This window comes from Labrus mixtus, chromosome 20 (assembly GCF_963584025.1).
Source record: "Labrus mixtus chromosome 20, fLabMix1.1, whole genome shotgun sequence".
Taxonomy (NCBI): Eukaryota; Metazoa; Chordata; class Actinopteri; order Labriformes; family Labridae; genus Labrus; species Labrus mixtus.
Window position 1 is genome coordinate 20,060,830 of NC_083631.1, and position 17,480 is coordinate 20,078,309.

Sequence of the window (17,480 nt, forward strand, 5' to 3'; positions counted from 1 at the left end):
GTACTGATAAAACCTCTGCGCTCTCTTTGAACAGTCAAATCTCTGAGCCAGACTCAGAAAAAAAGCTGATTTTAATGTTTTGGGTACAAAGTATAAAGTAAGGAGTTAATCTCCTGTAAACAGAAGGTTCATCTGTATACAGACGACACATGTTTCTACATCAAACCTACATTTAATTTCCATCATGCTGAGTCACTCGGTGCCAGCTAGAAGCAGGATAAGAACTCAATTAACAGCATGAAAGTGAAAATAACTTTAAATGAATGAGCTTTAAAGGTAATGCTTTGGCCAATTTGTCCTTGGAAAGGCTGGCTCTTAACCCGCTATCCAGCCGTGGTGCTAAGATACGCTAACTTGCAGGTGGCAGGTCGAGGTTGGCGTCAAACTCCTCATCTAACTTCTCCAATTTTCTTCTAAGTAGAACTTTCTTTATCATAAATGTTTTGATTTATAGTTTTGGTTTCATTTCTTCTCTCTTCCAGCTTCACGTGGACTTCCTCTCGGATGGACCGGAACATGATCACCGTGATGTCGGGACAAATTGTGGACACGTTTGATAACGACTTCAGGGAGCTGTACGCCATCTCTGAACAGGTCGACCTCTACAAGGAGTTCAGTATCACCAAGCCGCCTATCCCCGCCCCTATTAGGAAGCCGACGGTGGAGCCTATCCGGCCTCTTCCTGTGTCCACGTCCCGCTTTCAGGTCTCTGTGGGAGAGTCCAGACAGACCGACATGAAGGTGCCGGCACATAAATACCACAATCCAAAGTACTCTTTAGTGTTTGGGAACCGTATGGGCATGACAGGTTCCCTACAGGACTTATCAACCACCAGCGACTCCCTGGTCAGCGGGCTGAACCAGAGGAACGGACTGCAGAACAGCAGGACAGGGGGAGTCTCCCCTCCGAGTCCTGGTCCCCCCTCAGAGGAAGGGGACAAGGACGGGAAGGAAGGCCTGAAGATGAACAAGGCCGCCGCATCCAAGAAAGAACGCAGCTCCTTCAGGCACTTTCTGAAAGGCAGAGGAGCCAATCACGGCACAGACACGATAGTGGAGGGTGTGGTCACTCCTCCAAACCCGGCCCCCGCCTGCAAAGTGCCAGAGACTAATGATGCCAAAAGAAATGAGCTGGAGGACTCGTTTGAGGTCATTGAGAAACCAGCCCTACTAAAAACCAAAACAAAGAAACCGCCCAAGGTTATCCAGAGAAGTATGTCCCTGCAGACCATCAACACGGTAGACGACGACAGTACGTAACCGATTTCATTGTCATTTTTCTTTACATGTATTTTATCAGGCTGTGAAAACTACTTAATGAGTGATTTGTCTGCATATTGTTTCCTTGATCATTTCCTCTCAAATAATTATGTTCCAGTTGACGTCTTCTATGTTTTGTTTAGTTTTTGCCCATCTGGGCCTCCATCTGTTCCCACAGCTCTTATAGTGTAATTTTTCCTTCCTGTATACATCCTCATGATCAGCAAAGAGTAGGCAAACTTATTTTTGATCATAGTGGAACATCTTGCTGCTAAACTAGATTTTTTTGGGTACAAAGTATAAAGTCTACTATGCACTTGACTGTATGTCATATTTGTTAAAAACACGCAAGGTCATCTGGATCTGCCAGCCTAGATCTTGAGTTTTTTTTGTTTTGTTTTTTTATTAGGTGCAATAGAGTGACAAAACTGGTGATATATACATAACAAATGAGGCACAAAAAAAACAAACAGACAAGGTCAGAACAACAACTCCAAAATACAGTAAAAAATAAAATAAAATAAAAATAAAGACAGCAAAATACTAAGACATCAATAGACACACACCGGACTACGACCAGCAAAACTACAAAACTATATAAAATACCTAAGAAGGGATACAACATTGATTTTTTTTTTTAAAGAGAAATGTGTCAGTTTAATTCCTTAGATGGAAAACACCAATTCAAATTGGTTATTTGGTACTTGTTTTATACGTTGAGAATTTTCAGTCAATTCAATTCAGTCAATTTTCAATTTTCAAAAAAAAAAAAAAAAATTCAAAAAATTTTCAATTTTCAGTCAATTCAATCCCTGAATACCTCTATGTGATATACACCGTTACACTTTAGTTACTGTGTTTAAGGCTCATTGTTGAGTCACACACGATTGTTTGTAGGCTTGAATCTTGTGTTCATTTTTAATTAATCTATTGTTGTCATTATTTTCTGCAGGATCCAGAGGCCGGCGGCGAAGTCAGAAGAAAAACTGCATCCAGTCGTGAGCTCAAACCAGCGTACCGGCAGTATTAAAGTTTTAAAGAGCGCCTGAGGATCTGTTGGTGAAACCTGCTGAGTCATGATCACCGTCCTGTGACAGTGTGTGTCGTCGGTTTGGGCTTAAAGTCCTCATTAAACTCCTCTCGTGATAATCTCATGTGGTGGAAAAAACGTCATCACATTAGTTTGTATTAAATTATTTCTTTAAGTGGTTTCGATATTTCCCACTTGTATGCTTGAACCTGAACACCACACACTAACACAATTGACCCAGGTTAAGTGGGTGGATGACAACTCTCCTCACCGTTATCCAGGTTGCTATGGAGACAGGAAAGCGTTGAGATGTGCCGTTGTCCCTGAGCGTCGACTTACAGGAGCACTCGGTGTCAGGATTCTTAGAGAGTTTATTGAGGCTGTGGAAAATGAACGCTGAGCACAGAACTACACGGCTTTTCTTCGTATCCAGGTGAAACTGACAAAGATTAAAATGTGAAGACCACTTGAGATGAAAATTTTCAGTTTTGTAGAAGAAATGTAAAAAAATACATTAAAAAAAACAGTGAAACAAGTTGGGCTGTGTGCTTTAATTTAGTAATAGGTCATCTTTTGGAACACCCTAGCGACGTGAAGCAAATAAGGATGTGCAAAATACTGCAGTTCCTCAACTGACCACTTGAGGCTGGCTGCAAAAGCCCCAGAAGTCACATACACATCCATTCTAAAAGCTCATTCGTACAGCAGAAATAAACGTGTTGACCGCCTGGTTTAAATGATCACCACCGAGGGAAGGGGAAGTGCTGCAAAAAAAAAAAACCCCACAGCTACAAAACTGCTTTGTAACCGTTGCATTGTCATCATCTCATGTCATCCTACCTGTCTCAACATCGTCCCACATCCTGCTCCGCCCGCCCTCTCACCTGTGTCTCCCTCATGAGCCCTGTGGTGTTTCTCCCGTCTGTTTACACTCAGTCAGAACAGCTCCAAGGACTTAAAATGTTTCCACGTGTACTGGTTTCCAGCCACCTTCCACCTTTACCTGCAGCTGCCTGCCTGTCAGCTTTTATTGATCTAACTGGATCTATAAATCATTCAGCTGTCACTGTTTGTTAGGTGTTGACAGAACCATTTATGATGCAAGAAAACTCCTGGATCCTGAACAAGGATTGTTGAGAGGCCAGACGATTGTATTTGTGGGAATGCATCTCAGCACATTTTAAAGCCTAATAAACATGTCAAACATTTTTTCAGTCTTGAGAAAGGTCACTTGGTCAGAGGCGCTGCTTGTCAACAGGCATGGCAGGCAAGTGCTTGGGGTCCCAGACCAGAAGAGGGCCCCCCCCCCCCCCGAGGGCTTACAGCCTTTAAGCAAATCGGCCCAAAATGTGTAAATTTTGCAATAACAGTAGGAAACCTTCCTAAGGGGGTCCCATCTGACAGCGCTCACTCTGGTTGCCCTGCTGAACGCTGTTTGCCTAGTGCCCCAACAGACTCCAGAATCACCACTGCGCTTGGTAATAAAGGCTTCTAACGGGAGATCCTTAGTGCGGGATCTGTCTTTCTTTTTCACCTATTACATTTTTGGATCCAGCAGCCACTAAGGGACGTGCATGTCTTTGTGATTTTTCATAGAAACATAGTTCAGGCTATTCATTTATAACTTTGGTTTTAATTTGCTGAAAATGAAAATAACTATAAAAAATAAATAAAATGTTATAGTCTGCCTGCTATACATCACAAGTTATACCAGTGTGCAAACATTAAGCCTTTACGTTTGTGTTTGAAACAAGCAGTCCAAGAAAGAGTCTCATTCTCTGGAGAACTCATTGTCTGAGTGAGACCTCTGAAACCGTATCCCCCTCCATTTGTGTGCCATAGCAACAATCTCATTGAGCCGTTTTTTTTTGTTTTTTTTTTTAAAGCAAAGAGGGGTGGACAGTCTTCCAGTCGAGCAGGATGATTTTACTATCTGCAATCATCCCGACTCACAAAGCCATCGGCTCTCTAACTGTTTGTCCTTTTGAGAGAATCCAGAAGAAGTGCGAGGTGGGTGATCTCTTCTGAAGACCCTAGAAAACATTTCAAATAGCAGGACAGAGCCAGAAAAGATGTGCCGGGTTGACATCTGCTGTTTGACATTCATCACAAAGAGGATAAATATAAGGGTACTTTTTTGGTCAACTTCATCTTTGAATAGTTCAATCCATGTATAACCTTGTGTTGTATTAGTTTATATCTTACATTTGAGGAACATGTTTACATATTTTGGAAAGCCCCTCCTCCCAAAGTTCATGTGAGAGCTCAATATTTAGTTCACTTGCCCAGGACTCCATCATATTGGGGCGCTGGTGGCCGAGTGGTAAAGGTTGCACGCTGGTGTTGTAGTCAAGACCACACTAACCGAGATCAAGACATACTTGAGATTGGAGTTCTCCGAGACCAAAACAAGGCCGAGACATTTAGGGATTGAGACCGAGTCAAGACCATAATTAACAATGAAAAATCATAATCTTGTGTGCAAGGTGCCCGTTCCTCACTTAGACCGTAACCGGGGGATAAATATCAAACTATAAATGAATGGAAGTTATCAGTTCTTTTAGTTTCTTCTAATCACAGAAATGCCGTGGGGAAAAAAAAACCTGTCAGTGGTGATCTTGACCGGTCTTGATTTAATACCCGGAGTCCGTCCAGTCTGAGACCGAGACAAGACCGAGTAAAAATGATTTAGATTACGAGACCTTCAAAAGGTTTTAGAGTACTACAACACTAGGGCGCGCCCCATGTACAGAGGCTGCAGTCCTTGAAGCGGGCGGCCTGGGTTCAAATCCGACCTGTGGTTTGTTTCCTGCATGTCATTCCACACTCTCTCTCTCTCTCTGATTTCTGACTCTATCCACTCTCCTGTCTCTACAATAAAGTCATAAAAAGCCCAAAAATTAATCTTAAAAAACTAAAAGTTTAGCGGACACAAGATTTAGATTTGTGTTGTTGCGGTTCCTTTGTGTTTCTGTGAATGACGTTTAGACGGACCAAAGAAACAGGAGTTTGTTTATGCACAACCGATCTACATACACGTTATGTATGACGTAATCATCAAATGAGCCGGCTTGTTTTTTAGCTATAGGAAATGTAAATTGTTGTTTACATTCTGGGTTTTAAAACAGGTCGGCGTAAACAAGCAGCAGGTACGTCCTCATCCTGACGTTTATTTCTTTAACAGGTGAGTCACTTCATGACGCCGTCCATGTTTGTAGAGCGTGTTTGGAGGAGATGCAGGTACACAAACAGAAAAGATGTGTGCTGTGTTGTCGCTTTGAGGAAAACCACGACTGGTTATCAGAGCGCACACGCTCACCCGACAGGACGTGAGCAGGAAATCCCCTCGTCATCCGGTTATAAAATACTGACAGCGTCTCTGCAGTCCAACTTGTGTGACCTCTGTCATCAGTTATAAAATACTGACAGCGTCTCTGCAGTCCAACTTGTGTGACCTCTGTCATCAGTGCTGAAATAAAGTTAAAAACACTCTCGAGTTGGTGGTGAGAGAGGCAACAAGGTGGTGATGTAGCGCCATCTGATGGACAAACACACAAACAAACAGGATGCAGAATAAACCGGTTTATTGCACAACAGTTAGTTTGAATCTTCCATTAATATAAAGTCATTTAATTAAACAGACAGGAATAAAATAAAGCACTTAAACTGCATTAATGCTCGATGACTAATTTACATTAAGACAAGTCGACTCGGTCTCTTTTAAACTTTATTTACAGTTCACTCTTATGTACAATTCATCTGTAACAAAGGAGTAGTTTAACATAATTTAAAGTGTAAGTGAAGTAAGCACAATGCTGACAGCTTCCTGTTAGCCTGAACTTCAAAATAAAACAGCCTTAAAAAGAATTTAGTACATTTATTTTGTATTTTTTCATTTAAATCTCCCATGAAAAAAGAGTGCATGCTGCAATCTCGTCTGATCCAACAGCCAAGATTTGACTTTACATTTTTTACAGTTGCATGAAATGCTTTTATATTCTCCACCTCTACAATGGCTGCTATTTATAAGTCCACTAGCCTTGGACACACTGAGAGACGACAGGCGACTTTACACAGAAATATCAAAGATTCTCAACGTCCAGATAGAGAAAGACCAAGAAACAGAAACAGAGACAAACCACGGACACATGGTTTGACATGAAGAGTCTCTTTGTGGCCATCTTTCTTTTTGCTTCCCTCTCAATGTTTCTGTGCTCTTGTTGCTGGTGGTTTCGCGTCTTTGTGTTGCGCTCATTTTGTATATCTGTCGTAATTTTGAACGTGTGTCTGTTTTTATTCAGCGTATCGTTGTAAATCTTAAAAAAAACCTCTTGGTGGTCATTTTCTGCATCCCTTCCATCTTTTGCATTTCAACGCAGTTTCTAACCCTTGTCTGAAAAGTCCCTCTTTTCTCTCCTTTCCACTTTAACCTCTCCCACACAAGTGTACCTGTGACCGCTTCAGAGACTACACTCTACCCTACCACGCCGAGGTAAGCTGGTCCACTGTCGCGATTTGTCCCCACAAACATCGCACCCTGTATTACCAAGTGACCCGACACACAGCGAGCACGCCAGCTTCCATTCTTTGTTTCGGTTGTCTCGTCTCGTTTTCGATTCTTTTTTGCACGTCTGTGTGGTCACGGCGTGTCTCTCTGTGTGGTCTTTTTGTGTCAGTTTGTGGACAAAGTGTGATTGTATCGGCAGCAACCTCCCAACAAGGTCAGGAGGTGTTAGCGGTCACTTCATGCAGTTTAGTGAGTGGGCTCGTCCTTCAGTCCATCGTCGTAACTTTCTCTTTCTTCCCCTTGTTGCTGGGTGAACCGGACTTCTCCCAGCAGCAGGTATAAAGTAGCAGGTCTCTGTGTCAGTAGATAGTCGGCCCCCTGAAGACGGAGCAGCAGAGCGTGCAGTTTGCAGAAGTCAACTGAGGCTTGAACTAGTTCTCCTTTATTTCTTTTTACAGTGTCAAACCGGTTTCCTAATTTGAACATTTCTGTCAACACTTTGGGTCACGTGTGAGTGTGTCTGAATGTATGAAAATAATATATATTAGTCTCTGATGTGTTTCTTGTGTGTGGCTTTTAGGGGCTGCGCTGGAGACATCTCCTTCCAGATCTCCTAACACTCGTCGTAAATCCACAGGATTCATTAAGGACCCACAGTTTCCCTCCAGGATCCAGACTCTGCAGTAGTTTGAGTTTCAGTCCTTCGACGGCGAGTTGTTTATGAGCTTTCTCTTCCGCAGAGCCACCAGGTCATAGAAAGGGTCCTTTGTGATACTCGACCTGAAAGACGAGATTCAGGGGGGGAAAAATGAGCTTGGGATTGTAGTTTATATTCATTAACTCCGGTGACTTATCGCCTGCCCTGCATTCAGTGCCTCTGCCAGCTGGGGCCGCAACAACTGATTATTTTTCACCACTAATTATCTCCTGAAAATTACATTTAATGGCTTTGTCTTATAAATGTTAGAAAGATACGGGAAAAGGCGTGTCCCGATGTCCCAGAAACCAAGAGTCACATCTTTACAAGTGCATGATCGGAACTGGTAGCATGGTAGGTTTTTCATCTTTCGTCTTATGGTTCCATAAAAAAGTATAAATATTGAAATAGTTTTGTCCACTTCTTTGATTTCGGTTATTTTACTGCAGTGGAAGAAGAACATGGTTTGTGTTCTGACTTCATCACTCAATCGCAGGTTTATTTTAAGACAGTGATGGGAGTGACGAGTATCTTTAAACCTCCCAGTCGGAGGAGAGGCACCATGCTGGGGCGGAAAGCCAGAGCCCAGAGTGTACCATGTCACACCGCACAGGACCACATTGAATCACATGTAAGTGCTGCTATCACATCATATATATTCTCTATCATCACTCTCTCACCTGATGGCGTCCATCCAGACGTCTCGTTCTTCTTCACTGGCTGCACTCAGCTTATACGACTGATGTTTCCCTTGAACCACTCGGCCCCTGTTCTCCGTCTTACAGGCTTTTATCTTCAGTCCCTTGGGGTTATACAACTCCAGACAATACTGTTCAAACACACACACACACACACACACACACACACACACACACACACACACACACACACACACACTGTTAATGTATTCATATGCTCTCTATTTATTCTGTTAGCCTTCTGTTAGCCTTGTGACGCACACTTTGAGCTCTTTTGTTAGAATTCATTCAGCAGCTGCTCAATGATTCACGTTGCAGTGGAAGGTTTGAGTGGAGGCTTCACCTGCACGCCCGCCCGCCCGCCCGCCCGCCCGCCTGCATGAACTGTAAACTGTAAAACTGTCAAATTAAATTGATCTCTTACAGGTTTGCTGGTGTCCTGCAGCTTCCTCACACTCAGGTTCTCCAGAGGAATGATCCCGATCGGGTCTTTATCCTGCAGGAAGAGAAAGCTTTTAAAGACACTTTGAACTTTTTGACTGAAACCCTTTTTCACACATACAGAAATCTCCTGAAAAACTCCGGAGATTTGGCTACCAGGAGGGACTTTAGGCTATGTGTGAACGCAAACAGCCGCATTTTTCGCGCAAACTTTACCCAGAGTTTCTCCGGTCAGAACCCTAGTATTTTATCCGCAGAAAATCCCAGTGAGCTGATGTCTGAACGCGGCAGCATATACTCCGGAGATTTAAACTCGAGCCAATAGAAAGAGAATGACGTTTATATACAGTGACTGCCTAAAGTGTTTGCACGCGACCACTACGATCTCCCGACTGCATTATGTTTTCTGTTCGGCAGTATGTTGTTCTCCTCTCTTTTGTGGATGTTGTCATTCCATTGGATTACACATAGCATTGATATAAAGGCAAATATTCTCATTATAACGTTGTGTAGCGGACTCACGCTACTTCCGTGTTGTTTCCCCCCGTCCCCTCTGACAGGGAAAGTCCCCCGCTGTGAGGAGCACATGTAAACGGCTAGGTCTGGAGAATCTCCGGAGAAGTCCTCCTGTAAATATCTAGATATTATCCGGAGTGCATATGTGAAAACGGCTTAACTTAAGCTTGTTTGACTTTTACGTATTCAACCACATGTAGGTTGTATTATAGCAGCAGGTAGGCGGACGCTCACTGTGGTGTACTGAAAGTAGTAGAGGCAGCTGTCAGTCAGAATGAACCACCTCCTCTTCCAGGTTTTCACTCGGCCTCCTTCAACACAGAAAGTCAAACTTTTTAGAGGAGAAACAGGCTCAGGCTGGTCTGCAGAAAACTCTTGACGTGTGTGTTTTTTTTTGCTCTTCTTCTCACCATTTTTCAGAAGCCATCCTTCTCTGTCCGGGTTGAAAAACGTCAGTGTGAGGTCGTTCCCATCATCCTCGGGGATTTTGAACGGCTCGCTGCGGATGCTCGAGTACAGTTTCTATAAGACATTTAAGACAGAAGGGAAGATTCAGCGTCCAGTGTGAGATATATATTCAGTGTTTAGATTGTGATTCCTCTTAATATATTATAGGGTTCTACAATGCACTGTGAAATCAAACTAAAACAATGTCTCAGATAACAAAGAAGTTCCCTTTTGGGGAAATGTGATCATCTTTACATTAGCATGTTAGCATTGTTGTTTAAAGGGGTCATATTATGCTTTTTCTGGTTTTATATGCTCTTTAGTGTGTTTTCCAAGTGTCCTGTGCATGTTTAGTCACATCTATGTGCAATAATTCAAAGTCTGCGGAAACGCGGCTTGTCCTACGTCCTCCTGTTAGCTGTAGCATTAGCTGCATGTAACGTTCGGTTCTAGCCCCCCTCGAAATAAATTTGCCAGTGTGACGTCTTGTCAGTGTGAGATCACTGATCTAGGCCCAAGCCCTGCAGCTCATGTTGCACGCCCGTTAACTTCTGTAGCACGCCCACGATATGCCGTAGCCTGCGGTAGCACAGTAGTGCTAAGGTGCTAATGTTTTTGCTCCCCTCGGAGCCAAAGTGGCTGCATTCCCAATATGGTAAAAGGGGCGGGACATTTCTGAGAACCGTGCTGAGCGACTGACCAATTACGTCAGAGCCGACAGGCCGACCAATCAGATCAGACTTGGCACACGTGGGGGCTCTGAACGTGGGCACTTCAGAGCGTTAGAGAGAGAGTCAGAAGAGAGCCGGTGCATGGAGCGATGAAAACAGACACTTTTTTATAACTTTAGCTATTGTGAACATACTTTAGTAGGTACATAGATTAAACATATGAACCCCAAACAGGGCATAATATGACCTCTGAAAGTTTTTGTGTCACACTGACATGAGCGTTTTGAGCTAAATTAGCATTTAGCTTGAACACTTGCTGTAGCAAAGTGTCAGCATAATCTTTAAGATCAGATTCAGCTATTCAATAAAAAAATGTCAGCTGATACATAGAGAAGTAAACCTCATCCTCAGAATCCTTGGGAGGTTGTGTTTATCTGAAGTATATGGTGTTATAATGACAGTGTGTGTGTGTGTGTGTATGTGTGTGTGTGTGTGTGTGTGTGTTTGTGTGTTATCAGACCGTGAGCAGCTCGGTGGGCAGGTCCTCCCCGCTGTTGATCGCTCTGTTCATGGAGACGAATCTCTGCAGGCTCGGCTTCTCCTTCACGTTCGGGTTGTGGAGACTCGTGTTTAGCATGATGATGGAGAAGGACAGGATGTAGCATGTGTCTGTTACACACACACACACACACACACACACACACACACACACACACACACACACACACAGAATATAGAAACACTTGTCATTATCACCACTGCAAAGGAATAAATTGCTACCATTAAAAATAATAGCTTTGTGGGGGCGCTGCAACAGAAAAACACTCAAACTGAACAGTCTGTTTGCTCAGATCAGGGGGGAAGAACATTTGTCTGCGGTGTTTCGTCAATGTAAGAAATGAATTATGACTCTTGTTCTTTTTTTTTTTTTTTAATGTTCCTTCCTGACAGGCTGAATCCTGCCACGCACAGGCTCTGTGTCGTACCTGTGGATATGAAAACTCCGGGGTTGCATTCACAGTAACGAGCTGCGAACGCCTCCATCATCCTGTCAATCTTTTGAGCTTCACCCGGCAGACGGAAGCTCCACAGAAACTGCCTGCAAGACGACAGGGGGGGGGGGGGGGGGGGGGAAGCACACGCACAATCCGACACATTCTGTTAATAACAAGACGAGACATAAAAACGCTTTATTCTGATTTCTGTCAGAGAGTCAGTGTCAGTCATACATACCTGAGCGCCTGCACAAGATTAAGGTCTGAGAACTCGTGCAGACCAACAAACGATTTCAGGATCTCCAAATGCATCTCCTCTCTGTGCGAGAAGAAACACATTCATTATTAAAACTTAAAATACGAAGTACTTGAAGTCTTTATATGTGATTTTTCACACTTAAATATATTAATCAAGTATATCCTCTGAAAATAACTCTGTGAGTCATGACTGTCTACAATGGGTGTAACACCCGAGTCCCACTGTCTGTGATGCTTTCAGAGTTTTCAGAGTCCTATCTTCAGTTTGTTTACATCGCCCGGACGGCCGGCTGACTCCTCCCCTCACGTATAAAAGTTGTTTAATTGAGGGACTAGAGAGAAGAAGAATAACATACTGTACTCACTGCTTAACTGTGTTTCTAGATCACGCTCATTTCAGGTAAATTTACATGCAGTGTGAAGATACGAGCATAGTAAAGATCGCTAGCATTAGCATGCTAACACAACAATGCAGCGCGAGTTGTTTTGGTTTCATGCTGGTGCTCAAGGGCGACATCTGCTGGATCAAAAAAAAAATTGCATATGAAGCCTTTAATAGAACTAGAAGGCCAGTCTTGCGTGATATTAAAAATCTGCATTAGCTACCGTACAGTTCTGTAAATATTTCCCTCTCCTGACTTGCGTCGTGATGTGGTTGTCCTGAGCTGAACTGTCCACTTAGCTGTGCTTTCAATTCACTGCAGTGTTCTGAGGTGGCTATCAGGGTCCATCGATGTTCGCTCAAACTACTCATATACAGTTTGACTGGAGCTAGCAAGATGAGTAATCCGTTGAAACAGGATTTTGTATTTCCTATCAAATTGACTAAACTATAGAAACTGAAATGTTAGCTAAATGAGGCTAAATGCTCAAACAGCTTTTCTCTGAGTACATCAGAAAACCCCATGGGACAAAAAGTTTCTCTGCCCATAGCTTTATCTGTGTGGATTTGTTTTCTGTGTGCAGTGGTTCATTCATTCAAGCTAGCTAGCTAATTAGCCAATTTACTGTATTTATAGATATCAAAATTGTTAAGATGAGTAGAAACTGAGATTACTTTTGCTCCTCAGTTTTACGACAGAACCCCATCAAATAGTCAAGCACTCGCGTGTGAGTTCTGTACCGTTCTCCCAGGAAGTTCCCGATGGCGGTCTTGTTCAGTCCCTCCTCCTTGTAAAGAAATTCAGCAAACGGCTCTGCTCGCCACTCCAGCAGTCCATTTTCAATCAGGTACTGGACCCCCTGAAAGATCAGCGGTGGGGGTTAGAGGTCAGATTATGATGGTATATAATCAAATCTTTAATATGTGTTACATTTGTGTTTCATAAAATAACTTTTTTTTTTCCCTCCCAGAGTTGTTGTGGATCATTCGGGCAGCAGATGTGAAGGGGATGATAAATATTTCATGCTTCTGTCTGTTGATCTCAAAGGTGCTCACAGAGAGTTCTTTGAAATACAACCCTGTCCTCTGACCGTGTGCTACTGTTGAGTACTTTCTTCAGATCAATCTCACTTCAAGAACTCCTTAAACCCTAACCCTTCTCAAACTTCTCATCGTCATCTCATGTTGCACTCGGGCCTGAGCTCAGAGCGAGCACAGGGGAGAGTCGGATTCTGAAAAACGAGGGCGCAGAGAGGAAGATGAGAGGAGACGCTTCTTGCCCCACTTCAGGGAACAGGAAGTGGCTTTTCTCGCTATTCGCTCATTTGCATCTGCACAGTTTGCACTTCTGCACATCGCGCACACACTCGCCCCGAACACATCAAAGACTCGCACACATTGCTCTACTCCACATCCTCTCTGTGAGGAGTCCAGCTGTCTCCCGGTTTTCAAATCCTTCAGAGGAGCTGAAGTGAGGGAAGAATTTCAACTCCTCAGATCGTCCTGCCCAGGGACTACAGATGTAAATTAGCTTCATTGCTGGCTAACAGTTGGGTTGTGCACGGCCCCTGACAAATGAGCCAATACACTAAACTAAACTCAGGGAAACACTGGACATTCATAGCGCACTCTGATTTAGAAGAAGTGGTCTGCATGAAGGTCTAGTGTTTACTTTCTATAAGAGAATGAGTCACTTCAGAAACAGCTCCTGGAACTGGGTCTGCAACTACGGAAATTGTCTTTCCTGCATGTTTATCTACAAAAGAATACAACAAAAACTCACTTTTTTGGGATCCATGTTGAACTTCTTTTTCCCTCTTAAAAACCTCCTGTTCCTCACAACACTTTTACTGCAAAGAAACACACGTGAAGGAAAAGGGCCGGTCGTTTAAATATATGTAATTATCATTTTTTATTAACATATAAAAGGACCAATTGTGGTCTTTAAAAGAACAAAGCATCGTCTTTGCATCTTTTTTTTTTTTTTTGGTCTCAAAACGTTGAAGAATGAAAAAGAGTTTGGCTTCATTTTGAGCAGATTGTGTTTTAAATGTTATACTGATATCATGTTCTACATCTCTGTTTTATATTGGTCTTTCTGTTTGCAATTTTGTCATTGCAAAGGCTTTTCTCTGTGTGTCCCCTTCCCTCTAAGTGGTCTGAACGGCCATAATTAACTCTGTTCACCCAGGTTGTTTTAAATGTGTTTTCAATACATGACTCACAAAATAAGGAAATGTCAATGAGTCATTTATCTGTAAAACTAGCAGGTAGCTTAAATCAAATGAATTCACTCTCTGTGCAAGTTCTCATCAGAACTATCCTCCCACAGTATAGACTCTGTACAAACATTTTAAACTGGAAAGTGTTTTAGCGCGTCTGGTGTTTGGGGTGTTGACTTGTGGGGAGTGTTATTCCGACACTGTGGCTGCCATGCCAGTAACACCGACGTTAAAAATAAATATACAAGAATGCCAAACCACTGACATTTAATCATCACCTTCTGATACAAAATGAGTATAGCGTTCAAGATTCAGTTTGTCGATGAATTTAATAAATGGCTGTTCAGTAGTACTTAACATCTGACCTCAGTCAGAAACTAAAATGAGAGCTCTGAGAAAAACACTGGATGAGAAGCTGTTATGTACTGAATGAAAAGGTTTCAAAAAAGGTTTAAAGGACTCAGGTCAAAGCTGAGGCGCAGGTTTAAAGACTCTTTCACTGCAGAGAAAACATGTTGTGTTGACTTTTGACTCCAATAAAAGTCACGTTGAAGCTGCTGGATGACTTTGGCAACCTGAGCGACCTGAGCGTTAGGTTTGTTGTGGGAGTGAGCCCTGAGTGAATGTGTCCCTTGAATAAAGGAAGACGCCTCGCTGCCTCTCAGGTGAGCTGCTCATACTCACTTCTGCTCCTTCAGGTGCGGCTGGAGGATCTCTGGCATGTTGTGATTCATCTGACGGAGTTCAGAGAGAGAATTTAGTGATTTCAGCTCAGGACCAAGGTGTGACATTGCATCACACACACGCACACGCATGCACACACACACACACACACACACACAGACACACACACACACACACACACACACACAAACACGTGTGCTTTACTAAGAGGGGACTATCAGTCTACTCTACACTATCCAAGTGTGGCCTTGTCTTTCTGGTCATTTTAACAACACAAAAAAGTTATACCACCTTTACTTGTGATGTCTTTAACACACACACACACACACACACACACACACACACACACACACACACCCACACACCCACCCACACACACACACACACCCATGACTTTCACCTCTTTTCAGCTGCCACTATATCTACTTCACAACAGCAATTGTGTTATGATTTCACATTTCAAAACACCGACTGAACGCTAAGGTGACATGACTCATAACCAATTTATCTCGGGCAGTTATAAAATAACCTTCAAATCTTGCTTTTCTCTCTCAAAGTGTGCGTTGACATGAGTCTTTGTATAAATGCAGTGAAAAGCTCTGTAGACGGAGAGCGCATGGAGAAGAATAGTGTCAGATTTAAATGTGAGACCTTGGGAGAAAAATATTCAGCGGCGTACCTGAGAGTCATCGGGCAGCCCACACCTGTTAGTGTGCACGCTGCTCTCTCCCGGCGGGGGTTTAGGTGGAGCTGTGGGTGCAGACAGTTATTTGATGAGACAGTCAGCAGAAACGTGTACAGTTTTAACAACCTCCCTGACACCAGCATGCATCACATTCATCCCCCACAGTTAGAGAAGAGCATGAATGGGAGAAAACAAGGACTAAAAATAGCAGCTCCGCTTCCTCTTTTTAATGAACCTAGACTAGTTTGAGAGCAGGGGGGCCATTAAAAGGAAAAACATAACTTGTGGATGTTCAGGAAACCGACTAGAAGTTAGGTTTCAGTGACAGCTAAATAAATAGTTACAAGTAAGTCTCAAAAGTGAATAACATTCCATTTTTTAAAAATACATACAAAATATTTATACTAAAGTTAATTTAATTAAAAATGATGTTACAAACACATTCTGAATTTATAATAAGAGTAAACTTCAGTCTTAATTCTGGGTAAACAAAGGACAGTGTTGCTATCAGTAAAATCAAATTTGATAATATTCTGACTTTTTATTTTGCTACTATTCGCTTATGTTATTAAAACATTTGGAGTTCTATTGGTGCTTATATTTTGTTCAAATCCTATGAAATGATTGTGTATTGTATCTCATAATATTATTTATTATTATAAAGAATTTGCAGAATTTTAACAAGTAAGTTTCAATGAAGCCTAAACTGAAATAGAGTAGTTTTTTTCTTGTTTTGAAAGATCTATATTAATTAAAACAAAATCTAAAAGAATAACTCGTTTGTCAACATTACTAAAAAGTTTATAACAAATCAAAATTAGCATTTTTAGACACATTTATGGACTATACAAGGAAAAATTCAACCGAGAAAACTGGAAAACATCTAATAAAATCCTCTAACTTTAAAATAAGCCATTTCCAAAAGCATGAAATAATAACAATAATAAGATATAAAAGTTTACCTCTCCCCCAGAGGAAGCTGTCTTTCCTGCGTATGTTCATGTTTCTGAAGTGCACAGCGTCTGACGGCTGAACAGGAAACAACCGAGAGTCTGCTGCTGAGAGCTGAGAGCTGATTCTGCTTAGCCGACACTCTGAGCTCACTGAAAGGTCTCTTGTTACTTCAACTCTACGGTGACCTGATGACCAAATGTCCACATTTATTCTGTAAGAGAAGAAAAGATGTGTCACGTACACTCTACTGTGAAACACACCATACACAGCCAATATACGTAAGTTTGCAATAAGAACATCTAACAAAGTAGTACATGCCTCGTTGTATTAATAATTACCTTAAAAATGACAGATGTGTCTCAAAATAAACAGCAAATGTGCATAAAAAGTAGGCTAACAGTAGCCACTTTTTAGTTATCAACTGTAATAAGAAACATAATGGTTAATATTCGCCATCAAACTACACTAAATTTAGTGTAAGTTTGACCAAATTGATCTTGTCATTTACTAAACTGTGGCGGTTAAAACAGCTTAATGAAACCAGAAACTTTCACTATACTGTAGGTTAGCGTAAAAACTATTATCAGTCAATAAGGAAATGAAACTGAAGCTCAACAAAGGACACTTTATTTCTAAATATAAAGCCCCACCTGCTGGAAACATTTAACATTATTTAACATGAAAATCATGATGTGTTGATACATGTGAATCTATCTTTAGATTCAGGAAAGGCAAGTTGAAGAAAGAGCTAAAAAACTTCAAATATCAAGATCTCAAGACAAGCATGTGTGGGGGTGGGACAGAGGGGAGGGGTTATATCTGTGTGATAAGTCAGCTTTTATTTTAAACTTCCAAATGAGTCACTTTGAATTTTAATGCACTTTGTGTGGGAAAGATCAGATCACTAACTGCATCATACTGAAACTCACTTTACAGTAGAAACAAAGGTTACTTACTGTAATCATGAAACCTCTTAGTTGTGAATTAAGGGTCCAGTTTTTAAGATTTTCCCATTAACTGTTAATTAATGAAA

At 42.0% G+C, this 17,480-nt stretch overlaps 2 protein-coding genes across 4 annotated transcripts in view; one reads left to right on the plus strand and one right to left on the minus strand.

Annotated features, from left to right (window-relative positions):
- The window catches only part of fam83fa (family with sequence similarity 83 member Fa), a 14,908-nt gene extending 12,083 nt beyond the window's left edge, over positions 1-2,825 (plus strand). Inside the window, exons 4-5 of the mRNA XM_061026216.1 lie at positions 483-1,252; positions 2,213-2,825. Of these exons, the coding sequence (XP_060882199.1) occupies positions 483-1,252; positions 2,213-2,262 (820 nt within the window). The 3' untranslated portion in view covers positions 2,263-2,825. The remainder of the gene's footprint in view (positions 1-482; positions 1,253-2,212) is intronic.
- Positions 2,826-5,857: 3,032 nt separating this feature from the next.
- On the minus strand, positions 5,858-16,510 carry LOC132953855 (cytohesin-3-like). Of its 3 annotated transcripts, XM_061026192.1 has the most exons (13): positions 16,456-16,510; positions 15,488-15,558; positions 14,809-14,858; positions 13,686-13,737; positions 12,644-12,762; positions 11,501-11,581; positions 11,254-11,366; positions 10,788-10,936; positions 9,560-9,671; positions 9,384-9,460; positions 8,617-8,688; positions 8,175-8,323; positions 5,858-7,577 (listed from the first exon to the last, which is right to left on the minus strand). In XM_061026192.1, the coding sequence occupies exons 1-13, from the start codon at positions 16,493-16,495 to the stop codon at positions 7,493-7,495; spliced, it is 1,170 nt and encodes a 389-aa protein (XP_060882175.1). In that variant the 5' UTR covers positions 16,496-16,510; the 3' UTR covers positions 5,858-7,492. The 3 variants fall into 3 exon arrangements, with proteins under 3 accessions (XP_060882175.1, XP_060882174.1, XP_060882173.1); XM_061026191.1 differs by having other exon boundaries at positions 9,384-9,671; positions 13,686-13,731; XM_061026190.1 differs by having other exon boundaries at positions 9,384-9,671.
- Positions 16,511-17,480: the final 970 nt, after the last annotated feature.